Source organism: Andrographis paniculata, unplaced genomic scaffold (genome assembly GCF_009805555.1).
Source record: "Andrographis paniculata isolate CXL003 unplaced genomic scaffold, ASM980555v1 Contig9END, whole genome shotgun sequence".
In the NCBI taxonomy this organism is placed as follows: Eukaryota; Viridiplantae; Streptophyta; class Magnoliopsida; order Lamiales; family Acanthaceae; genus Andrographis; species Andrographis paniculata.
The window spans coordinates 565779-591428 of NW_026137639.1; the positions used below are offsets into that span (position 1 = coordinate 565779).

The following is a 25650-nucleotide window of genomic DNA, read 5'->3' on the forward strand; positions in this document are numbered from 1 at the left end:
ATGCCACTTAACATGAAGTGCGCTAGAGAATAATAAAAGTAGTGGACTGAGCTACATTCATTTGTTTGCAATTTTTTTAAGCCTCGATTTATCTGATAGATAACATGCATGCATTAGAAAATAAGTCCATGTTATTATCTAATAGGATTGTTCAGGCACGAAATTTGCAACAAAATATGACATGAAAATTTCAAACTTGAGTACCAAGTACATGGCAATATGGCATGACATGACAGACAGACACATTAAAGCAATCCAGAAATACAAACTATACAAATATTATCTCACAGAATACAGATATTCTATAGCAAGTGTCTGACAAAAAAATTCAATGGTAAACAAGGTTCAATGTTGGTCGAAACAGGCAGGTAGGTGTTTCCTAGTGGCATTTGAATCCATGACAGACCGATAAAACTATGATAAGGATCAAGGCCACAATGATGGCAAGTACTATCAGCTTTATCTTCATATTCTGCAGCCACATCTTTCTCCTCATCTGGGTTCCTTGTGTCCGAAAATCTTGCGCCTGTTGTGAAAATATAATTTTCAGAAGCACGACCATATCAACCGGCAAGTTACATAGGTAGAAACAACTTGTTCTTAAAGATGTACAAGTATATGACAACAATTTACAATTAGCAAATGCAGCTGTCAAACACCGAAATCCACAACTACAAGCCAAAGTAGATTTAGCCTTGTGCTTGCTGTTTTAGCACAGCTGTAGTGTGTTTTTACTTGTACAGTGAACACAGCCTGAATATTTTAGAGAAGGATCTTAGGTGATTACAAAGTTGTATGATTCAAATCATGACAAAGACAGATCAATGCAACAACCAAACAAACAATCGATAGTTAAGCCCAAGAGATTCATTCCAGCCTTACATAATCACCGCTAAGTATTCTGCATATAATTATAAAACCAATGACATGCATACCTGAGAACGAAGATTCTCAGTTTTATCAACCAGAAGTTCAATTTTCTCTCCACGATCAAGAACCTGCCATGAAATATATAGGCTTTACATTCAATAATATATGTGTGTGTGTGTATATATATATACACCACTAAACTCAAGATTGCACCTAAGTATATGTTTATGGAGGGCATAAGAGAAGTAACTTTACCTTCTCGATGTTTTCCATCATCACACCTTTAACTTCGGAAACCTGAGCTTTCACCTTTGAGAGCTTGCTGATTTCTTCAGGATGATCAACACAATACTGCATTTGCTCCTTCAATTTGGGCCTTTTTTTTATTGCAATTGTGCCAAACAAAGTTACTCTTGTCTGCCAAGAAACTATGAATTGGGTCCATGTAAATTAAAAATGAAAACTATACAAATAAACTACCCAAATTCTCGATTCAGGCTTTTGGCAACAGCTGTGGCCGCCTTTCCTCCACCATATTTCTTTGTGAATTCATCCTTGATTCGCTCTAGAAATGCCATGGGAAGCTGTCTTCCAACAGATTCAACAGCCACAACACAATATGCTGTCATAGAAAGGCATGATCATTTCTCAAGAAATGCAAATCATAAGGATCTATGGATACTTTAATATTACATTTCCAGAGCATTCATGTCTCAACAAGAGTCATAGGTGTAATAAATATGCCGTTTGGAGCAAAAAAAGGAAAACCACCTGGGGGGTTTTGGGGGGGGGTGTGTGTGTAATTTGTTTGAGCCCACACCATACAAAATTATATATAAAACTACTAGGGAAACACAACGAATCCTTGAGTTCTGCCGTTCGAGAAAATTACTAAAGCACTACATGATTTCATAACAATATCAATTTGGAAACCCAAAATCAGGAACAGGTTCCAGACTTGATAGAAGCTACACCGGATAACCAATTAGTGACAAACCTATAGCAATCAATCATGAAATTACCTTGTTAAACTCCAAAAATGTAACTCAGAATGCATAAATTGCATATGCTGCAACAAAAGAATTTAACAAATGCCAGACACCGACCACATGAAAATTGAAATCAACAGGAATAATCTGTCAACGCACTCTGGGTACCAAATGCTTGGAGATGTAAAAATTCAAAAACATAAATATCTAGTAGGTGAATCCGTTTTGCTTTCTAAGATTTAGCTCGTATTATTAAAATTTAATTAACCGTTCAATTATATAGCACGAAATTAATCTCAGGACCCCAAATCCGATCCACGACCAATTAATTCAAAATCTAGTGAGCAAAATAAATCGACAGTCAATCAAGATCTAAACACGTAGAACAACCCAAACCACAGATCACATAGAAAAACAGAAAGTTCCTCAACCCAACAGCACAAGATCACCGAGAAAGAGGCGCAGAAATCAGGAGAATCTAACAGAACACAAATCACGCAAAAATAAAAATAGAAATGAAGCAGATCAGAAACATCAGCGCTTACTGAATCCATCCTCGACGAGATAATTGAAGGTGTGGCCATCGCAGTTGTAGGTGAACTTGTTGTTGGTGGCCGGGAGTTTCTGGAGGCACTGCGCCGCGATTCCAGTAAAGTTCCCGGTGAATTCGGTGTAATCCGCGAGGATCACAGTTCCCCGCGCCACGAAACTGTAGATCAACGATTGCTGGCCCATCTTCTGCTCCTCTTTCACCCTCCTCCGATAAACCCTAGGCCAATCCTCTTCGCGCAGATATATACTTCTATATATCTACTGTACGCATAAATTGTATTTCTCTCTCTACTTTTTTGTTCGTAAAACCGTAAATCGTAGAGAGAGAAAGAGAGCAGAACCGAATGGCTTAGAAAATTGGCGAGCATAGGCATTATTTATTGGTTTGTACAGTGCTTTGTTCGCCGGAGCCATTTCTAAATCGAGATTCCCAAAAATAATAAAAAATAATGTAAAATACTTTTTATAGATTTTGAAAAAAATAAAAATAAAAAATCAAATATTTGTAAAAAAAATTAAATATTCAACTTAATATAATATATTTTATATTCATGCATATTAAAAATCAATTTATTTAAAAATTAGGTGAACGAAACCTTTTTATTGATAATAGTTATTTTAAGAATTTTTACCTCAATAATTTTTTTATGATATAATTTTTTTTATAAATATCACAAATATATAAATATATATAGATACATAAATTTCAAAATATCGATTGATGTATTTACTTGTGAGATTTTAAAATAAGTTCCACTATTTAAAAAAATAATCAAAAAAATATCAAATTAAATATTAGTATTTTTTTATCTATTATATTATATTAAAATTTAATTTTATAGTCAAAGGATTAAATTAATGCATATTTTTATCAAATCAAATAACTATTTCAATTCAAAATTTTATTATATAAAACCAAAATCTCACAATATATATATTTTTATATTTTTATCTTTTAAAATTCAATTATATCTAAATAATTGAATATGCTACAAATTTCCAAGGAAAAAAAATAGCAATTGAATATTAAGTAAAGTTTCTTTTAATGAGTACGAGAAAAAATTGATTTGGATTTAATTTTAAAATAATGTACAATAAGATATTTTACAAAAGAAAAAAATATTTAAAAAAAAAAAAGAAATTCCAAATAGTAAAAATATGTTTAGAATCAAAATAAACAAACCCTAAAACTCAAAATCAAAATGTAAAAATAAACAACATTGAATCATATATTAGATGATATTTATTTTTTAGTCCCTCTATCTCTGATATTATGTCCGTATTATTATAAATACGAGAATTTAGATAAATATGATTAATAAATAATTAATATTATATTATTAAAATTAATTATAATACAATAAAAATAGTTATAAGTTAAAATTATGATAACTAATTAGTTTAATACAACTTTAAAAATTATAAAATTTAAAATATAATAATAATAATTATTATTATTTTTTTGAGGAAAAAAAAATTCCATAAGATGTGAGATTGATAAAAATAAAAAATATGACATTATATATGGAACGAACATGAATAAAAAATGTAATATTATATACGAGACGGAGAGAATATATTTTTAGTGACGTCGGAATTTATAAATATTATTTTTTGAATATGCATTTTGTTCTAGTATAATAATATGTAAATTATGTAAATAAAAAAGAAAATCATAACTTATCTTTTATATTCTATTTCTCTTGTTACATAATATAATAATCACATATTTAAAATCATATATTTCAATGGCAAGATCCTAAATTTATTATTTTTATATTTTTATTTAATCATCATCAAAGTGCACTATGAAGTAATGCTACATAATATAATTATCACATATTTAAAATTATATATTTCAGTGGCAAGATCCTAAATTTATTATTGTTATATTTTTATTTAATCATCATCAAAGTGCATTATGAAGTAATTATGACACTTTTGTATTAGCACAAATCATACTGTTGGTTTGTTTGGTTGAAATTTGAAATAATGTCTTAATTTTTATTTTTACTTAAATAAGATTTTATAAGATTACGATGTACTCAGTTTGCACAAAATATATATTAAAAAATATATATATATATAAAATGACCATCGAAATAGCTGAAACATAAGATAAAAATAAAATGTAAATGGAGGCAAAATTTATAAAAAAAAATCAAATGAAAATGTGTCCAACTCAATATTTGATCCTAATGTCATCCATTTGACACTAATAATGTCATTTAAATCATTTTGACGAGAATACTAATGAGATTTTTTTTTTTTTTTTTTTAATAACATAAGAATCCGAATCTTTATTTTTGTTGGTATTTAGTCCTGATAGTGGCACAATCTATGCTTCCCTTCATTTTTTGTAAGCATAAACCTTCGAAGGTCGGCTTAGTTAATGACCTAAAATTCCTGTGTTGATGTATTTTTTCAACAATAAAAAGTAAAATTCGAAAATAGGAAATTATCTTCGAATTTGATATAATTAGTATTTGAGATTAAGAATTTCTAAACACGGTAGGATACATAAATAAAATAGGAAAAATAAAATTAAAGACTGGAAAGTAAAGTGATGATTCCAAAAGCAATTCTCTTAAATTTTATTGAAGATGTCTTTTTTTCGAACAGCACTGGATCCTTAAATAACCCCTTAAAAGAAGCGGTTTGAACCACCATTTGGTCTGTTATAGCAACTGCTGTCAACCGTCCACCAAGTTCTCCTCTGTTGACACGTGTTGCAACTTCCTTCAACCGCCCCAGAATTGTCTCTCACGACTTGAACTGTCCCAAAAATGCCTTCCGACCTGCATATCCATTGCCATGTCCCTTCTTGTCCGATTTCGTTTTGCCCGACCTATGTGCCACCCGACCAATTCAGGGACTAACTGGTCACTAGACCAAACGAATGCCATGTCCCTTCTTGTCCGATTTCGTTTCGCCCGACCTATGTGCCACCCGACCAATTCAGGGACTAACTGGTCACTAGATCAAACGATTCCTTGGCCGCCCATCAGGCGACCACCATCTGGTCTCTTGTCCGACCACGTATCGTCCGTCTCATTCTTCTTCGTCCGACCTCACTTGGTCCGAACTCCGCATCAACCGACCTCCATATCAGCCGACCTCCGTGTCGTCCGACTCAACCGACTGCGGACCGCCCGACCTGCTCAACCGACTTTAGACCATCCGACCTATTTAACCAACTGAGAACCAACCGACCGACCGCGGATCAGCCGACTGAGAACCAACCAACCGTGGATCAACCGACGGCGAAACAGCGTCCTCTGGTCACCTTATCTCCTTAGATGGATGGCTTGTCCAACCGACTTCCTTTTGATTCTACTACCATACCGTCTTACCTTGGCCCGTCCGTGGACCATCTGATCTTCTTCTTCGCCGACTTTCTCTTTCAACCGATCTCTGGGCAGTTTGATTTATATTCAGATCCATCCAGAATCCTATTGTCATTATTAATTTGATCTTCTTCTTCGCCCGACTTTCTCTTTCAACCGACCTCTGGGCAGTTTGATTTATATTCAGATCCATCCAGAATCCTATTGTCATTATTAATTTTTATTATTATTTTTTTGTGCTCAACACCTGCAAACCAGGTTCAATGGGAAAAATACGCTAGGCGAACCATGTGTGACAGGTGACTTGAAGGGTCGGGGGTTTGAACTCATGAACTCACGGTCACAAGTCCAATCTCTACACCACAAGACCATTCCTTACGCGACCCTAAAAATCTATTTTTGTTGTCGGTAAGCATGGCGCATGCAACAAAGTAGAAATTAATACATGGAAAAGATATTTTAAGTTATTACAACTCACAATGTTCTGTGTGGATGCAACAAGGATAGTGAGGTAGAGGGTTTAGGTAAAAAGTTAGTGAGGGTGAAGAAGATAGATTGGGTTGGAGAATATTCAAGAAATTAGGTGTTAAGTTTTTGAGTTAGAATAGTTCAAATTGTATCTATGTATGTATTTTCATACTTGGACATTTTTTATAGTGAATTTAGCTTGAGTTGAAATACAAATATAGGTTGGTGTAACGGAACGAAATTAACAATTATTTTGTATTATTTTCTGTTCTCAGTCACCATAGTATATTTGCATATTTGTAGCCTGGGTTTGTTTGAAAGTTTGGATTTTGAGTTAAAATTTGAATAGTAAAAATTTTGAATTTGAATAGTTATAGGATGAAATGAGTATTGATGTGACGTTTTGAATGTAAAATTAATTTTTATTATAATATAAAAAATAAATATTTGATTTGATATTTTTAAAGAAAAAAATTTAGATGAATAATATATAAAAGAAAATCCCGAAACAAAAACACCCAATGGGAGAGTTAATGGAATTTGGAGCCAGCATGTCTCAAATCAATTCCAAAAAATAACCAAACAAACTCGGTCACTTAAATAGGAATTTTTAAAGATTTTTGAAATTTTGAAATTTTGAAAAAAATAAAAATTTAATACTTTGATTTGACGTTTGGTTAAAAAAAAATTACTTTATTTGTTTAAAAAAAAATGTCTTATTGGGAGTGGACACTGTGTAAAATAGAAGGTAAAAGACTAAAATATTTTTGCTAAAGTAGATTAGAGTAATAATTAGGAATAGTTTAGAAAAGTAAGAATAATTTGTTATAAAGGTGAGGACACAATCACTAAATAAGAAAACAAAATAATTGTTTTAAAACCGCACGAAAATAGAAAAACTAGACAACTCTATTGATTAGTAAGAAGTATATTTTTTATATGATAATTTTTAAAAATTAAATAGTAAAAAATGAATATAAAAATTTGGTAAGTAAACAAAATTTCGATATTTGAAACAACTCTGCATCCAAACACGGCTTAAAGGCAGCTGTACTGCCGTGAAAAAAAAGAGCAGCAATATTAAATTGCAGCTGATTGAGACCCATACCCCAGTGGCCACTGAGTCGGTTTTCTCGTCCGTATCTCAAACCTCTGCGATAACGGAGGAGTTCTGAGGAAGCAGCGCACCGGAGGTGAGAGGAGCAAACGAACGGCGAAAATGAGCAGGGAATTGATGGCGGCGCCACAATTGTACTCGGTGCGCTTAGTTCCTCGTTTAATCTGCCATCGTCGTTGCTCTGTTACCGCAGCTTCCTCGCGTGAGAATTCCGCCATTTTCCCCTCAAATCTTAAGCCTATTTCGTCTGAATTGCAGAAACTTCCAGGAGTCGGTTGGAGGTGCAACTGTTCTAGCAATTCCGGTACGACAACAACTCTTCTATGTTCAATTCCTATTGATGTATAAGCTCTCATGTGCCTGCTTTTGCTGCAGCAGTTGTTGACTTAAATTTTATTCATTTATTTTTCTTGTGCGGATGCCAAATCGAGATTTGTAGAACCTATCATTGAGTACTGAAACTCTTTTAGTGCCTTGTTTTCTTCCATAATTAAGATCATAGTTTTGCAGGCGAGAATGAGTACAGAACTGCTCTGGATGCATTTTTCTTGGGAAAGGCTCTGGGAGAAGCAATTACCGAACGCATAGAGTCCAGTGTAGGCGAGTTTATGAGCGTAATCGGTAGACTTCAAGCCTTGCAGCAGAAGGAAATTTCAAAATTCCAGGTATGTATGCATTATACATTTTCTGTAGATGTACATAAATTTTACGAATGAAGCCATTTACCTCAATCTACTTTATCGCAAATTGTCCGAAGAAAGCCTATTCAAAGCCTAATAAAAATGCTTATATTTAGAAGCTACATCAGTTCATTGGAATTTGATTTGAGTGTACGCCAGGCATAGACATTGATAGCTTTGAAAATTACATGTATACAATAATACCTCAACGAAGCGCACTGAACTTGAGCTTCACTGAAAACATATATAGAATCTGAGCTCGATAGCTCAAGTTATTTACACAGTGAAATTCAAGATTTAACTATCAAAATCACTGCCCAGTTTAGTTTCTCTTGGTCTCCAATGAAATTAAAGAAACCTAGCAGCAAGATAATCATTGAAATCCTCCTTATATCTACTTGTTCCCTGGTTCCAATATCCAACAAGAAAAGCTCTGAGTTCAGGATTAGTAGTCGAAATGCACATTGATGTGCTGTCCGTGTGTTGCTCATCGATCCACAACATCCTTCCATTACAAATCCCATTAGAACAGTGTGCAACAAATTATAGCTCGTTGCAGCCACGCTTTACATCTTTTACATAAAATTGTTGGTTGCATTGGCAGGATGAGATTCTGGAAAAGGCTAGACGCGCCAAAGAACAAGCGTCGAGGGAAGCTATGGAAGCCCGAGGATTGGTATCCAGGTCGACTTCATTCAGTGCATCTGCAGCTGAGGGTGTTGCAGAAACGACATTCTCAGTTGCCGATTCTGCTGTCTCCAGGGTCGAGAATGCTGCAGCTGCAGCAGCAGCAGCATCCACAGTTACTAATTCAGTGATCTCCTCTGTCCTGCCGAAGCACAAGTCCACCGCCGACGCCGACGCCGACAACTCGTTTTTCGGGTTCTTTGACAAGGATTGATTGATGAAGGTAATGTATGTGCTTTGTGCTAATGCCGTCTCTGTTCTTCTCCTACAACTTATACATTTAAGTGTTCATTGGCCTACTCTTGAAAATCATATTTGGTTAATAATGTACCTCCTGCATCTTAACACAGTCACAGAAAGCTCTAATGCAACAAAAATCTACTCAATTCCAGTTCAATATCTCAAAAGGGGGATTAGGAGGCTAGGATTTAAATATTGATATACAATGAATGAAATTGAAATTTATTGAATATATTTTTATTACGAATACACTATACGTCGTCGTTTTAGATTTCTGAAAAAGTAATATGGGGTGAGAGAGGCTCGAACTCTCGACCTCAGGATCACTCAGAAGCTATGAGACCTACGCGCTAGCCAACTGCGCCACCACCCCGATGTTCGTGGCTACGATCAAGAGCCTGCAGTAACTGATTCACTATACGTTGTCGTTTTAGAATTCTGAAAAAGTTAAAATATATCTGGGGTGAGAGAGGCTCGAACTCTCGACCTCAGGATCACTCAGTAGCTATGAGACCTACGCGCTAGCCAACTGCGCCACCACCCCGTTGTTGTGCAAATTCTAAAACAATTTAAAATTATTAATAAAATTAATTATTCAGGCCCATTTGAGAGAATAGGGCCCAATATGGTGCCCGTCCATTTCAACTACGGATAGAGTGCCTGCCCTCTTACTGGAGTTTATTCCTGCGATGCGAGGGGAGAAAACCATGTGAGAAACGAGGTTCTCACATATCCAATCCTGTTCCCTCAATCTCCTCCACTTCTCCACTTTTGAGCTCGGCTCTTTTGATTGATGTAATCTTTGGCGCTGCTGCAGGTTTCAACTTTGACTCGGTAAGCAAGCTCTGGTTGGCTTATGATTTACATTTAAACTTTTTTGGTTTGTTTTTGGAGTCTGTATCGGTACATTTGGCAAATCGAGATTTGTTGAACTTTTGCTTCCTTGTGTTTTCTCCGGATTACTATCACCTGTGCAGTTTCGTGTTATCGGAGCTACGTTGGTAATGTTGAGCGTTGAACTGAGTTGCTGCTGTTGTGTGATTTTTGTGTTCTGCGTCGAGCATAAATGAGAAGTTGGTGTGAGGTTTTATTGCGTTAGTTGTATTATGGTGGGGAGTTTGTTTTCTTAGGATTTCAGTTTCGGAGTGTGTCAGGTAATTTAGGCTATAAATGGAACTGGGAAAGTGGAATATGCTGGACGAATTGAATGAATATGATTTGCTTATGCCTATAGGAGTTCAGTTCATTTATCTCTAGATTGATATTAAGTACTGATTTGTACTGTGTGAATTTTGTTTGCCAAATATTGTGTACTTGACCTTTTATCTCAAGTTTTGACTTACTTTGGGGAAGTAATGCTAACGTACATGAGAGTTATTTTCCCTATTTATGTGTTCATAACCATGCAGGGAAGTGAGAATGTCTTGTTCTCAGGTCATCATGCAGCGTTTTTGTTGTGTATAGAGTATAAAAATTTGGCTGAACAAAAATTTGTAAGATTTATGCAGTGTTTTTAATTGGTGGTTTTGCAGGTTCTAATCTGAAGTCTGAAAATAGCAAGTTGCCCCAACGAATGTAAACGTTATAATGAGCTGATCAGTAGTGAGAGACCTTTCCAATGGCAGAAAATGTTGCCATTCCATACAATGTGAAGCTTCGAGTTCATGGATATGCCTCTGCAGATCAATCCTTTTTGGTCAAAACTTCAAAACTCCCATGCAGAAGGTTTTGCTCAATCTTCAACTTACATTTGAAATGCTGATCATTGTTGTTCCCAAGTAATGGAATATCTTTATTCTATTGCTTTACATTGCTAGCATGTCTTTCATTCTCAAATGTTCACTCTTTCTTTTGGCTGTTGTGCCATTATAATATGTTATGCATTGAGTCACACCTACACATATGAGATACTTAAACTGTAAATTTTGGTGTTCTACTACGTGCCTAAGTTTCCTAAGCGTAGATGTCAGTTGGCCTTTTACTAACACTATGTATTTTTTCTTAGGGGCTTTAATAGTGGAAGTTGTCAAGTTGACAGGTTTTTGCAATGGAAATCCTGCAAGTTCATTAATCCTCACTTATGCATTATAAATTCAACTCCCAAACAGGGCACTCCTGTCAGATGCTGTTCCTTGAATGCACTCGCTAGTGTTAATGGTGCAGTTGCTTCTGATTGGATTCCTTTTGTGGATCAAGTCCTTCTTCTAGCAAGCATAACACTCACGTATATGGCTGGAGTAATTCAATGGGACAAGTCCCAATTTAACACTCCCACAAGCTTGCCGGTTGATGTAATGCCTGAAGACTCATCCTCGGGTAGGTAAGGAAGGTTAGTGGGTGAAATCTCTTTATTATTTAGCAAATATTTATGTTTATCTGAGATAGAACCTACTCTATGCATGGAGTTGAACATGGCATTGCAATCTTTGATATGTTGCTTTACTTAATTACAGTGTAACGACAGATGATGATGTTAATCTCAACTTTACATGGGATGTTGTGAAAAGAAAACTTATGGATTCCTTATTAGCAATTAAAGAAGGGGTAAGTTTAAGTGAAAATTTTGCCCAATCTGAACAAAGCTTTGCAAAACTACCTTCAAGTTTGTTTGCTGTTGCTGAGGGTCCCAGAATGAGATTGCTGTGGGCATCATTTCAGTGGCTAAATAAAGCGGTAGGTTGTTTCTACTTTATTTATTTATTTATTTTATATAGAAAAAACACCAACTAAATTGCTTCTTTCTGAATGTTAGTAGATAGAGCTTAAGCTTTTGTTTAGAATTCAGGGTAGAGGGAACAAAGATGTTAAGTTAGTGATCACCTGGATGGTTGAAGTTGTTACCAAATATTTGATTATGTCTGCAAGCATTTTTCCCGTTGAAAATAATGTGTTCGTGGGAATAATGTTCTATCAAGAACATTGATTTGGAGTTTAGTCATGTTTTGTACAGAGAATATCAAAGGATGAACTATATGCTTTATATACATATATATTCTCTGTTTCACATATTATGCCTCTATCGCAAATATACTAATTAATCAATTTGCTTCTGGACATGTTAGAGATTCACAATTCTCCCCTTACAGGTGGCAAATATATCCACAAATTCTTCTGCGAAATCAGTCAATGACTTCCGTGGCGTTTTTGATGAAATTATTCGAAAATCTTGCCGATCTCTTTGCATGGATTGGCTGGAGGAGGAACTTTGCCTCATCTCCAGAAAACCTGACAAGGCACTTGCCTACTTCAACTATGTTACACATTACTGCTACAAGTTATATCAGCGTGCTTGAAATAACTACAAACCATCATCTTGGTTTTATTTTTTACCTTTCAGGAGCTTTTTCGTATGGTAGAAAGTAGGCTAATTGGATATGACAGCATACTCGAAAATATCAGAAAGTCTTGCAAGGAAAATCTCTATGCAGAGTTTGTATATGCCCTTAAGTTTGGTTCTTCCAGGTAAAGTACACATTGAATTTTCTTACTCCCTGTTTGTTGGTCTGTGTCAACTGGTTTTCTAAATTGCAAATCTATTTGAACCTTTATCCATGCATCTCTTTTAGGCTTCGATTCAGAACAGAAAAGTGGATGAGTCCTAAGTATGTTCTTGAAATTTGACCACATTAGAGAGCAATATTTCTGTGGGCATTTACTGTTACTCTAGTATTTTTCTGGATCTTTGTTAATATATGAGAAAAATAAGTGGGTCTGTAAGAGTTTTGGAATCTAACAGCGTTGTTTCATCAAACTTTTATGGTGTCTTTTGTATATGTCACTGAGATAATGGTTTGTAATGTCTTTATTTCCCTGCTTTGTTTTACATCTTTTTGCTGAATATATATTCTTATGTCCATTTTCAGTCATTGCCATACCGTAAGATCATTCAATATGCTTTGATCTTTAAAATGCATATCGTCACACCCCCGTCATTAGGGTGTGACAGGCAGCACTTTCAGTCAAAATTGCCTGAGCCTCATTACAGAGCAACTTTACTTGTGCGAATTTAAGAGTTTCGTCTACCCTTTCAATTCTAGCTTTGAGCACATTTACTAAACTATATGAGTGAAAATGGCTTAGTAGGTGCTAGGTAGCCCAAAATTTTATAGCATAAATAAAAAAAAAAAAAAATTTAAGCCTTGCTGGTATGTGAGAGGGAAAGAGAAATAGAACAAATGGGTTTGGATAAGGTTTAAGATATTGGAAATACTGGTGAGGCCATGATGGGGTTTTATTATTCTTTTTATGCAAATGGGTTCATATTTGCTGGGAATCACCGAAAGCAATCATTGCTGACCCACTTCATTTGCAAGATCATTTCGAAGATGATCTTCTAAACATTTCATTCTTAAGGCACCATTTGCATTTGCACTGGACCATGTTCTGACTTGATTGCTATGCGTGTATTCGACAGGAAAGGTGGCTATTACAGCAATAGTTTGTACCTTCAGCATGGTGTAGTGATATTAGAAGATTTGCTGATTACATTAGCAGATGGCATTGCAAGCATGTATTTGGAGCTTATATCCGTGGATAGTAGCTTGTCTAATGAAATCAACAACCTCGGTTTGAGCTTGTGCACGCTGTCCACCAGAGCACTTCAGCGATTGCGCAATGAGGTTTGCCTTCTTCACGTTTCAGATAGTACTTCTATGTTTTTTTTCCTTCCTGACATGACAGAGAATGTCCTGAGAATTGCAATTAGTTTCCATTAAGGTTTGAATTTTGCGTTCGTGCTACATTATATGCTTTTATGGATGTAATTTCTTTGTAGCCTACCTTCCTGCTTTATGCCGGAGGATCGGAATAGCACTATACTTGATATTGTAATACTTAAAACTGAATCCAGAAAAATAAGATCTCATAATTAGTATGTAGTTCACAATGCAGCATGATCTATATATCAGTGCTAGTTGTTGAGGTTACTTAAATTTCACTTTTTTAGCATGTTATTTATAGGCAGTGCTGCACCAATGGTTGCATCAAAACATGGCTGCCGTGATATCCATGTACGAAGATCACTTTGTTCTTTGCATGCTTCAAAGGCAAGTTGTCGAGGAGTTGAATTCAGGCGGGGGCAATAATTTTGTGTGGTGGAAGAGGCTTATTGGGAAGAGATCAGCATCATCCCAGTCGGCATCATATTCATTGCATGCTATCAAAATCAACCACATCTCTGTACCAGTTAAAAGGACAAAAGAATTAAGGGCCTTGACTGGGTGGTAAATTCGTTCTACTCCGTTTCTTTGTGTTCACTTCTTCTATTAGTATGTTATGTTTGTTCTTATTTAATTTAAAAGTTTCATTCATATGTAACTAACTTGTTGCTCGTTCTTAAAACCTTGTGCATGGAACATCTTTCTCTTTGTGGACCCTATTTAAAGATCAACACCTTGTTCTCAAATGCAGGAGGTATTACTTCAGTCTCTTCCTCGAATTGGCCGATATTGCCATGCCAGTTGTGAGGACAGTGGTTGGTAAAGTTAGCGATGCCATCTCATTCTTCCTGGTCAGCTTGATCGGCCGGTCCTTGGGCCTAATCTACTCGGGAATCAGGAGCGCCTTGCGCCTTAAGTAAGGTTTTAATTGAGCCAAGCCATTCGGTCCCCTGAATTACTATTACATCTTTTTTGTCGCTCATTATTTCAGAATATGGCAGCATGAAATTCTTGTTGAGAAATATTGGCAATCATCCATAAAATGAATTGCAGAGTTTTTTTTTTTTTTTTTTTTTTTCAGTTTGTGATGATCGACTAACATTCTCTGTGGCTGTAGCTAGTAACTGTAAGTCTATACCCACACAATTGGATCTTTGGTAGCTACATCATTTTAGGGCATCTCATTATATTTTATATTTTTGTGAGGCTTCAAATATTAATTTCCCATAATTTTATGTGGTTTGGGTTGCAATGCATACGTTGGTAATATTATTAGAGTCTTCCGGGCTGTTGTGTTTTAGATGAAGTTTTGAAAATTTATAATATTTTAGAAATAGTAAAAATTTAAGTACTTGATTTGTCAGAAATTTATATATATAGAGAGAGAGATTTTACAAATTTGACTTAGAGCAGACCCAAAAATAGTATTCCCTCCATTTTACAAGTTCCATACAATGTATTCATTTTATCATTTGTTACATATTAATACTTATTTTGTAAATTTACAGTATTCACATTAATGGTAAAATAGTTTTTCATCTAATATCATAGACTATAGATAGGGTACATAGTTACAAAATGGAGGAAATAGATGGTCGGGTGGTACGGAGAGTGAACCTATAATCGTCACAATTTCAAATTTCGACGCTATCAGGTTCATGGCAACAAATTTGTTGCCGAAATAAACATTTTATTTCCCTTCAAAATACGAAATATATTTCATTAAAAAAATTCAAATCCTAATATAATACAAAGAAGAGTGAATATCAAGAGGAATCCATCAATAAATATATATACACACACATACATACATATTAACCCCAACCCCAATTTAGTAATGATGAGATAACAAGGGCTGAGAGAGACACGTGTCAGAATGGAGAGGGTTAATCCGTCCATCCCACGACACACCCATTTCACTTTTTCCTTACAAATCTCCTCTTAATTTTCATGAGAGTGGTAGTGGTCGTTGTTAACAGACAATCATACTAACAGATTTGACATTTTCTTCTTCTTTTTTTCTTTATTCCAATACCAATACCAATACCAAGATCAACATCATCATCATCATCATCATCATCATCATGGTTGAGATGAGATCGATCACCTTTCCATGAAATACCATTACCAATAACAATATAAATTTCCCTGTAAAAAAAAGAATTGTTCATTTCCCTGCATCCCATCCCATCCCAACATTGACTCTTTGTTTCCTCATTAAAAAAAACACCATATATATTTCTTCAACAATCTTGATCACAAAAACACATCAGGCCTTACAAACCTTTATGTTTTGCATTTGAAACGTCCTCACGTAGACATAAAATTCCTTTAATTTGGGATCCATACCCATTTCTCAATAATCTATCTGGATTTCATTGTGCAACAATATTTCTTCCTGTGATCACACAAGGTTGGTGTTGTGTGTCTGGGAATTTTAAATAAAAACAATGAGCTGTTTCTCATGTTTTTCTTCCAAAGCCAAAAAGGCATCAAAGAGATATGGTAATGGAAATAATAATAATGATAGAGACACACTTACAGAAAATTGGGACCCAACCACACAGACACACCCTGGTAAGAATGCCAAATATCTACAATCATCTTTCTTTCAATTCTTGCTCTCTCTCTCTCTCTCTCTCTCTCTCTCTCTCTTCCTCTATGCATTACAACAATCATAAACTTTTTTTATATTCTTTTGTTCATCTCAAAACTATAATATTTCAGAAATGCATGCTTGAATCTGAATTGTAGATTTACTACATTGTGATTAAATACATAGATAATTAAAGGGAGGAAAGTATGTCTACAAAACTCTAGATTTGGATACAAGTATTTGAGATAAGTGAAGGAGATACTTTTTTGACATGGTTTTCTGTTCATGACACCTATGAAGAAGATAGCAAATCTATACTTTTTTGACATGGTTTTCTGTTCATGACACCTATGAAGAAGATAGCAAATACATAGAATGATGTTCGCAACGACTTATTCTTGTTGTCACAAGAGATGTGACAACTTCAAACAGGCAAATACAACTGTAATTTAGGACATATGGTAAATAAACTATTAAGTCACCGGTTCAACTCTCTCACTTATACCTCCATGATAAAAACTGTGTGCTAGATCTTATTTACAACCTAAGTCAAACTCTACAACCACAATCGAAGTCGCGTTCTTACCAGATGGATATATATATATATATGAATGCCCTAAGACAATCTCAAATCATGTGTAGAGAGCACTAGCAGAAGAACAAATGAAGTAACAAGCAACAAGGCATTGTCAGAAGCAAATAGCATCAGAGATGGAGGGAGCAATAATAGTGCTGCAAACAAAGTAAAAGCTGAGACATTCACCTTCCGGGAATTGGCCGCAGCAACAAAGAATTTTAGGAAAGAATCCCTCATTGGTGAGGGGGGATTCGGCCGAGTTTACAAAGGCCATCTCAAAAGAACAGGACAGGTATATTCTTCCAGCCAAACTTACACAGCAAATTGTGTTTGGGATGATTAAAGGAATGCATGTTGTTGGATTCAGATTGTGGCTGTAAAGCAGCTCGACCGGAATGGTTTCCAAGGGAACAGAGAGTTTGTAGTGGAGGTTTTGATGTTGAGCCTTTTGCACCACCCGCGACTCGTGAATTTGATTGGTTATTGCGCGGATGGCGACCAGAGGCTTTTGGTGTATGAGTATATGCCATTGGGATCTCTTGAAAAACATTTGTTAGGTATCTTTTAGTTTGTTACACTTTTTTATCTTTGAATGCTATTACACTAAACCTCAATTATTGTAAGATCACATAACTCTAAAATGTACTTGCAAAACATCCTATTTAAAACTTCTAACCACATTCGAACGTATGTAATTAGTAACTATCCTAATTTACGGGAGAGATATCTGCTATAGATAATGAAGTCCTAGTTCTGCAGATCTTGCACCAGGCAAATCTGCATTGCCTTGGGCTAGAAGGATGAATATAGCATTAGATGCGGCCAAAGGTCTCGAGCATTTGCATGACAAGGCCAAACCTCCGGTCATATTCCGCGACTTGAAACCATCCAACATTTTGTTGGATGATGAATTCAATGCGAAACTTTCCGACTTCGGGCTGGCCAAGCTCGGACCTGTAGGCGACAACTCTCATGTATCGTCAAGGATTATGGGAACTTATGGTTATTGTGCACCCGAATACCAAAGAACTGGGCAACTTACGGTGAAATCAGATGTATACAGCTTTGGGGTGGTCCTATTGGAGTTGATCACGGGTAAAAGAGCTATTGATACCAGGAGAGGTCGAAAAGAAGAAAATTTAGTAGCATGGGTAAGTTTTGCTTTCTCTTCTTTTCCTATTATAGCCTGAGATTAATTAAGGGGTTAGGTATAAATGACTTAAACATCAATTAGAGCCTAACTCTGTTGTTGAAATTATATAATCATTTAAGATATTGAATCTAACCAAGATTGCTGGCTCAACTTGATTCTACGATCAAATAAGCCTAGAATTGGAACACTAGACTCTAAAGTATCATGTAAGTCTAAATGGCATCAAGTCGGGGTCTATTATAGGTCAGAGTCTCTAAATTATCATGGTTAGCAAGTAGGGTTTATTCATAATTTTTCAGATATTATTGTGAAATACTAATCCCAGAGTTAGTAATCCAAACAGACAAATTTATTGTAAATGCTACCTAATGAGTCGTTGCGTACCTTGTTCTTATGATCAGGCTGGGCCAATATTCAAGGAGCCAAAGAGATTCGTAGAACTGGCTGATCCACGGCTTCAAGGAGACTTCCCAAATAAAAGCTTCAATCAGGCAGTTGCTGTTGCAGCCATGTGTCTTACTGAAGATGCAGATGTACGTCCTCTCATGAGAGATGTGGTCATTGCGCTCAGCCCCCTTGGGGGGGAACCTGCTGCAGAATTGGACTTTACCAATCCAACTTCACCTCTGCAACCAATGGGAGAAACAGAGAGTCAATGAAGATGATCTAACGGCAGCCAAATGAGAAAAAAGCATTAGAAGAAGCTGTAGATTGGAGCTTAAAGCTGAGACATGATGCATGATGGATAGACCTGACCATCTTTTCAGTCATCTGGACAAATATTTGAAGTGCCCGTTTAGCGCTAACTGAACTGTATCCAAAAGTGATAACACAATATCTCCATTTACCTGTTGAGGTAGGATCAAAGATTTTACCTATATACTGTGAGAGGGAATTTCCTTACACGTGTGCACGGATTCTTTATATCATAACAAGTTCTGCAAATTTGCAGACAAGGGAAAAATAACTCTGGAATAGATGTAGCTTCGGTGAAAGTATTAGCAGTTCAAATCAATGGTCTGGAAACATACATATTTCCTGGCTCTAGCTTTCGGCTGTTTTGGTACTTCCATATTTTTGCATCACTCTCCTGGTTGCCAGGGCAGCTGCTTCACTGGCATGATAGGTTCCAGAGGCCATGATTGAGGCAAACTCTTTGCCAATCTCTTGTCGAACTCTGCTTTGAAGTTCTCCAAGTGGATCCCTAGCAGTGGTGTCATCAGATGGCTTTTCTACGACCATATTTGAAGGGGAATCTGCTTTGTTTGTGGTTTGCAGGTTTTCTTGTATCATGGACTCAGTTTTTGATTCTTGATCAACATCTTCATCATTTGTCTTTGTGGATTCGGTGCTACCAGCACTGACTGACATGTTTTCACTCTGGAAGGCTGTAGCAGCTGTGGAAGGCTTGAACTGGGGTTCCTGAGGAACCGCACCTACTCTTAAAGACAACTCCAACCGCTGAAGCATAGGCACTGTGCAAGTGAAATGAAAATGTTAGATTGCAGATTTTCTTCCTCCATGTTTTTCTTTTATACAAGTGATTTTGTCCTTTAAGATCTGGTATTCAGATCTTGACAAAGTCCATGAAGTACTTAACCAAGCAAGGGGTTGGAACTTACAAATGAGAGCCCCCATGGGGGTGTTCAGAACATCGGTAGGAAGACTCAAAATATAATCTGGTATTGAAGCACTAGCCAGAAACTGTGCAACTTCACTGCTAAAGTTATTGCAGTTATGCGACAGCAGACTGTAGGTTTCTGTTGTATAGCGCGGGCTAATCTCATTTAAATACATTTCAAATACATCTTTTGGGATATGTGTAACACCAAGATCAATGATCCGGATTGGAGTGCCATAAGGTGTTTTTCCTGCCGGAGCACATTGTATTCCACCTCCGAAAAAGTATTCATTGCCATATACCACTATTCCTGTATGCCTGAAAATTAGAAACAGTAGTGGTTTAATAAGCCTACTGACACATCAATATCCAAAGATAGTCATAAAGATGTTTCAACTTACAGAGGAAATTCATGCAATCAATTTTCTGAAATGAGAAAAAATACATGCAAATCCCTTGTTCAAACAGAAACTGCATGTAAAGTTCTGAAATGCCTTCAAACAGTTACCATAAAGAAATAAAAAACTGACCATATGGCTTCAATAGCCTTCCCCAAAAATGTTGTGGACATCTGCCTAGCCAGACCCTGGCTTAAATCATACACATGTAATAAGACCTTGTAACCTTGCTGCAATGATACAAACAAGGGTGCGTTGATTATATGCCGGGTCATATTCCCATAATTATCTCTCTCGCCACCTCTACCTAATAACAAAGAATTCTTCAAATAGGACAAAAATAATAGTGGGCTTTACCTCAGCCATCCTAAAGACAGTTCAAAATAAGGATCTCCTGAAAATTAAATTAGCCTTTAGTCACAATTCAACAAATTTAGTTAAAAATATACATGCAAGTCAATTGAAAGGTAGCAACTATATAAAAAAAAATAAAAATCTAGCAGACTGGAATTAACTAATTTTTTGTTTTAACAACCCATCGAACCCCTCTTAGCTAGGCAGTTATATCTTCCTTGAGTAACAATTATGCAAATCAAAACCTCCCAGATGAAGGTGAATGCATTTGACTGCTTATTATGATCAGTAAAAATCTACAACTTATGTCTTTTGTATGCAATCCAGCACAGTACTAATAAACAAAATGAAAAGGCATTAATCATCAGCTAACAGGCAAGTAAAAGGAATACCAACCAATTCACAGTACATGAGTGACTGCTTTGATCCAAACCTAAGCAATATAAGTTGATTTACCATCTTACCTGAAAGTTTCAACTCAAGGATAATAATGATTTTCCTGTTACTTGATACTTACATTTAATGAATATTTGATATGGCTTCATATATTTGGCCATGAAATTATAAAGCACGTTGGCACAACCACTGATTTGTATCAGAGATTCTGAAACCAAAACTACTGCCTCGGATACTCAGATTAAACTCAATACTTTCTAACAAACACCCTCAACCTACACAATGAATTAATTTCTACAAACCTTCCAAGCAACCAATTCCCAAAATTCTTAAATACTTCTCACCAATCCATAATTCCCAACGAATCTCCACACGTGTAGGATGTTCAAAAGGATAGCGGGAAAAAAAAAAAAGGAAAAAACTAAGTTTCATCTGTAAATTAAACAACAAATCATAAAATCGAAAGTAGTAAATTACCAGATCGCCTCATCCACGAAACACACAAACACATACATACATACGTATGTTCCAAGTGTCGCCTACTGATCAAACCACACATCTGCTAAAATTTCATTGTCGCCGAAAATAAGAGTACCAAAAAAACACAGAGGAGTTTGCATAACAACACCGCAGCGCACCTGAAGATGAGCAAACTCAAACCAATCAGAGTCACAGAAGAGAATCTTCCATATGAATCGGTAATTATTCTGTAGGTGTGGCGTCGGTACGAGCGAAGAGAATACGAGATGATCCTTGGCTTGGATAGATTGGGAGCATCTGGAACCTGTTATTATCTTACTTCGACTTAAATACCGTTGCCGTGGCCCTACTCTAATACAGGACGAATGAAGTATAATATTCATTTGTATTTATTACATGTAAAATTAAATAATATATCGATTTTAAGAAAAGTATTAAATAATTAGTTAATAAGTTATTTATTTATTTTATTTTAAAAAATTATATGATATGTATAATATATTTTTGTTATCGACTAATAGTGTGGAAACTTATATAATTAGATGCGTATTTACAATTTAATAAATAGGGTATTTATGAATATTTTAATTTAAGAAATTCAGAAAATAAATAAATAAAATTATATTTTGTACATTAATATTAAAATATATTAAATTATATATTTTGAATGTGAATTTAAATTTTAATATAGTATTATAAATTAAAATTTTAGAATAATGATGCCCACAAACAAACACAATATTTAGTATGTGATAGCGTACCTGGATTAATATTATTATTATTATTTTAAAAAAATATTTCTAATTGAATACCAAGAGCTGTGAAGAAAAATTCACGCTTTATAAATTTGAAATGAACTCCATTGATATGAGGTATTTGAAGAATATTAAAAAATAAAACTATGCAAGCTCAACCCAAAGTATCATAGCCTAGATGGTAGTGGACATTGGTAAGTATCAGAGTCCGGATGGCAGTGGGGATTGTTAAATAATATGCTCAAAATATTAAATTATTATTAATATTCACCACAATAAAAAATATATATTCCAATAATTAGCTATTCTTACTGAAACTCTTATATATATATAAATTATATTTAAAATATCACAATTTATACAGTATATTTTATTTAAATGTTTATTATTGTTTAAATAATTTTAAAACACTAATTATTAAAAAAAAAAAACAGCAAACAAGTTCTGTATTGATAATTACAATTCAATTTTATTTTATGTTATTTATAAAAATACTTAGAAGAGTAATATATTAAATATTTATTTTTATTTAAAAGTGTATAAAATTTATTTTTTTTATTGGTGTGTCTCTTTATTTCTAATTCCAAATTTTTATTATTTAAATTCTACTTTTTAGAAAGAAAAAAAAAAAAAATTTAAACACACTCGTGTATCTATCTTATATAATAGTAATTTTTAAAAATAAATATATATATATTGGAATATTTTGAAAATATTTATAAACAACCCATTTTACAATTTTAATGAGTACTATACTTTTGCATGTAATGATTTATATAAACTAAAAATACAAATTGTGGAGGTGGAAAGCTGACACAAAGCATTAATGTGGACAAATATAATAATCATTTATCATCCTCCTTGCCAATCTGCAATTTCTGTTGTTTTGCTCTTGTTAGTTTACAATTCGAATTGATCCCAATTTTCTATTCACATTGTACATACATACATATATACATAATAACTATGTTGGTTGAATTCCGCCACTGTCACCACTAAACACAAATTATTGCTTGCTTTGGAATATCTTGATTTGACCACTCACCCTTTTATATATATATATATATATACATATATCTTGCGTCCAAAAAATAATAATAATAATAAAATAAGAATAGCATAATCTTAAAGAAAGTTAGATACGAAGTTGGGTGGAAAAAGAAAAAATATGCACTCATGTCGGTTGGTCTCAGGTCGGTTGGTCCGGTCGGAAGGTCCGCGGGTCGGAAGGTCCGGTCGGAAGGTCCGCGGGTCGGTTGGTCCTCGGTCGGTTGGTACGGTCGGTCGGTTTGCAGGTCGGAAGGTCCGCAGGTCGGAAGATCTACGAGTTGGACGGTACGCAGGTCGGAAGGTCCGCAGGTCGGATAGTCTGCGAGTCGGACAGTCTACAGGTCGGACGGTCCGCAGGTCGGAAGGTCCGTAGGTCGGATAGTCAGCGAGTCGGACGGTCTACAGGTCGGAAGGTCCGCAGGTCGGATAGTCAGCAGGTCGGATCAATAAGTCGGATGGTTTGCAGTCGGATGGTCTGTAGTCGGTTAGTCCGTGGTTGGACCAAGTAAAGTCGGCTGCTACAGAGGTCGGGCGAAGTAAGGTCTGGTAATTGATTGCCCACTTAAGTGAACAGTAGTTTGGACGCTTGGTGGGGGCGGCCAAGGAGTCTTTTGGTCTAGCGACCAGTTAGTCGCTGGATTAGTCGGTTGAGTTATGCAGTTGGCGAGACGGTTGCTATAACTGACCCGGCGACGTTTCAAAACGTTTCTTTTGGGCGGTTGACGGTGGTTGCTGTAACCAACCAGGCGACGGTTCCAAGTGTTTTCTTCAAGGAATATTTAAGAATTTGAATTTTCCTGGAGAAGGCATCTTCAATCAACTTCGACAAAAGCAAAGTCAGATTTGGGGATCACCACTTTAAATTCCCAGCATTTTAATTTCCAGTTATTTTCCTTATGTACTGTACAGTGTTTAAAGATTCCTAATCTTAGGCACTAATTAATCAAATTTGAGGATATTTCCATATCTTTGAATTTTACTTTTTGTTTGTTGAAAAAATACATCAACCAATTAGCGACCACAGTGGGAGAAAGACAAGATTGCTGATCCTACATCATCAGAAAATGTCATACAACTGAAGTCTGGCCGAATCATCATAAAGATCACTATGGCAGGCTCACAACCTCAATCATCATCAGTACCGGTGGGAGAAAATATTTCACCACCTGGCATGTCAAATCCAGGGGAGATTCCCCAACCACTTACCGATTGGTTGTCTTATGTTCAACAATTGCACAATCAACAAACTTTGGCTATGCAGAATATGTTGCGCGAGCAACAGAACATGTTGTGTGAACAACAAAATCTAATGCAGAACATGTTGGATCAGACGTTCTCCAGATTCACCCTGTATCCAAACATGCTTCCAGCTGTGTCGTCTTCTCGTTTTCAGGCAACTTTTCCATGATCAACGTTCGCAGGGCCAATGTACGTTGACAATACATTTCCAAGCGTCGCAACTTTCAACCGAACAGATATGGGGAAGACTCCTCTAAATTTCCCAGATAATGCTCATTTGGGACCAAGAGTTGATAATACTCAGCCGAATATCGTAAGGGAAGAAAGTTTGGGAGGACAGGCTCATAATCCCATCCCAGACGAGCCAACCGTCCCCAGAGAAGAAAGATTGGGAGATCAGATTCATAATCCTATCCCAGCCGAGCCAGCCTTCTCTAGGGAAGATTCTGTTCCACCCAGGATACATCCAGAGGATATCGCTCAAGTTTTGCGGGTGCATTTCGGAATAAACCCGCAAACGGTGAACCGACCAGTGTATCAAAGGCCATTTCCAGAAAGAATCATCAATGAGTATCCTCTCCCGAGGAATTATCTACCGCCAGACTTTCATGTTTTCTCAGGAGAAAACGGATCCTCCACCATAGAGCATGTTGATCGGTTCACAGCACAGTTATGAGAGATCGGTAACAACCCTTTTTATAAACTGCAACTATTTAGTTTGTCTCTTACCTTTTTCGTGGTTTGTCAATCTACTACCTGGACAAATACAAACCTGGGAAGGTTTGGAAGCGGCCTTTCATGTGAGGTTCTTTATTCCTCTTCCAACAGTCTCACTCACAGACCTTTTTGAGATCGAGCAGATGCCGGAGGAGACCGCTTCCCAATTTATAGAACGGATGCGATTAATGAAGGGACGTTGCCCGACAATCATTGCAGGTCGGATAGTCAGTGAGTCGGACGGTCTACAGGTCGGATGGTCCGCAGGTCGGAAGGTCCGCAGGTCGGATAGTCAGCAGGTCGGATCAATAAGTCGGATGGTTTGCAGTCGGATGGTCTGTAGTCGGTTGGTCCGTGGTCGGACCAAGTAAAGTCGGCTGCTACGGAGGTCGGACGAAGTAAGGTCTGGTAATTGATTGCCTACTTAAGTGAACAGTAGTTTGGTCGCTTGGTGGGGGCAAGGAGTCTTTTGGTCTAGCGACCAGTTAGTCAGCTGGATTAGTCGGTTGAGTTATGCAGTTGGCGAGACGGTTGCTGTAACTGACCAGGCGACGTTTCAAAACGTTTCTTTTGGACGGTTGACGGTGGTTGCTGTAACCAACCAGACGACGGTTCCAAGCGTTTTCTTCAAGGAATATTTAAGGATTTAGATTTTTCTGGAGAAGGCATCTTCAATCAACTTCGACAAAAGCAAAGTCAAATTCGA

At 36.1% G+C, this 25650-nt stretch overlaps 5 protein-coding genes and 2 non-coding genes across 17 annotated transcripts; 3 read left to right on the forward strand and 4 right to left on the reverse strand.

The window, feature by feature from the left end:
• Positions 1-163: 163 nt before the first annotated feature.
• Positions 164-2773, reverse strand: LOC127244178 (vesicle-associated membrane protein 721). The gene is made up of 5 exons (XM_051264591.1): positions 2405-2773; positions 1351-1492; positions 1126-1246; positions 936-998; positions 164-526 (listed from the first exon to the last, which is right to left on the reverse strand). Exons 1-5 carry the CDS (start codon positions 2592-2594, stop codon positions 380-382), a joined length of 663 nt encoding a protein of 220 aa, XP_051120548.1. The 5' UTR covers positions 2595-2773; the 3' UTR covers positions 164-379.
• A 4542-nt stretch (positions 2774-7315) lies between these two features.
• On the forward strand, positions 7316-9040 carry LOC127244029 (uncharacterized protein At4g13200, chloroplastic-like). Of its 2 annotated transcripts, XM_051264313.1 has the most exons (4): positions 7316-7484; positions 7602-7647; positions 7854-8008; positions 8628-9040. In XM_051264313.1, the coding sequence occupies exons 1-4, from the start codon at positions 7446-7448 to the stop codon at positions 8922-8924; spliced, it is 537 nt and encodes a 178-aa protein (XP_051120270.1). In that variant the 5' UTR covers positions 7316-7445; the 3' UTR covers positions 8925-9040. The 2 variants fall into 2 exon arrangements, with proteins under 2 accessions (XP_051120270.1, XP_051120268.1); XM_051264311.1 differs by having other exon boundaries at positions 7318-7647.
• Positions 9041-9238: 198 nt separating this feature from the next.
• Positions 9239-9323, reverse strand: TRNAM-CAU (transfer RNA methionine (anticodon CAU)). The gene is given in 2 exon segments: positions 9239-9274; positions 9286-9323. It is a non-coding gene; the product is annotated as a tRNA-Met (tRNA).
• An 86-nt stretch (positions 9324-9409) lies between these two features.
• On the reverse strand, positions 9410-9494 carry TRNAM-CAU (transfer RNA methionine (anticodon CAU)). The gene is given in 2 exon segments: positions 9410-9445; positions 9457-9494. It is a non-coding gene; the product is annotated as a tRNA-Met (tRNA).
• A 126-nt stretch (positions 9495-9620) lies between these two features.
• LOC127244393 (uncharacterized) lies at positions 9621-14804 on the forward strand. The gene is made up of 9 exons (XM_051264900.1): positions 9621-9784; positions 10483-10675; positions 10956-11270; positions 11404-11623; positions 12037-12183; positions 12288-12412; positions 13365-13569; positions 13910-14172; positions 14360-14804. The coding sequence occupies exons 2-9, from the start codon at positions 10569-10571 to the stop codon at positions 14526-14528; spliced, it is 1551 nt and encodes a 516-aa protein (XP_051120857.1). The 5' UTR covers positions 9621-9784; positions 10483-10568; the 3' UTR covers positions 14529-14804.
• Positions 14805-15648: 844 nt separating this feature from the next.
• Positions 15649-21505, reverse strand: LOC127244394 (uncharacterized). Of its 10 annotated transcripts, none has more exons than XM_051264908.1 (6): positions 21181-21488; positions 20704-20771; positions 20311-20347; positions 20086-20183; positions 19557-19873; positions 18844-19409 (listed from the first exon to the last, which is right to left on the reverse strand). In XM_051264908.1, exons 3-6 carry the CDS (start codon positions 20317-20319, stop codon positions 18979-18981), a joined length of 855 nt encoding a protein of 284 aa, XP_051120865.1. In that variant the 5' UTR covers positions 20320-20347; positions 20704-20771; positions 21181-21488; the 3' UTR covers positions 18844-18978. The 10 variants fall into 10 exon arrangements, 9 of the variants coding, with proteins under 9 accessions (XP_051120859.1, XP_051120865.1, XP_051120866.1 ...); XM_051264909.1 differs by having other exon boundaries at positions 21342-21486; XM_051264906.1 differs by lacking the exon at positions 20704-20771 and having other exon boundaries at positions 21181-21262; positions 21342-21359.
• On the forward strand, positions 16059-18593 carry LOC127244413 (probable serine/threonine-protein kinase PBL26). The gene is made up of 5 exons (XM_051264945.1): positions 16059-16185; positions 16847-17073; positions 17149-17338; positions 17541-17932; positions 18336-18593. The coding sequence occupies exons 1-5, from the start codon at positions 16059-16061 to the stop codon at positions 18591-18593; spliced, it is 1194 nt and encodes a 397-aa protein (XP_051120902.1).
• Positions 21506-25650: the final 4145 nt, after the last annotated feature.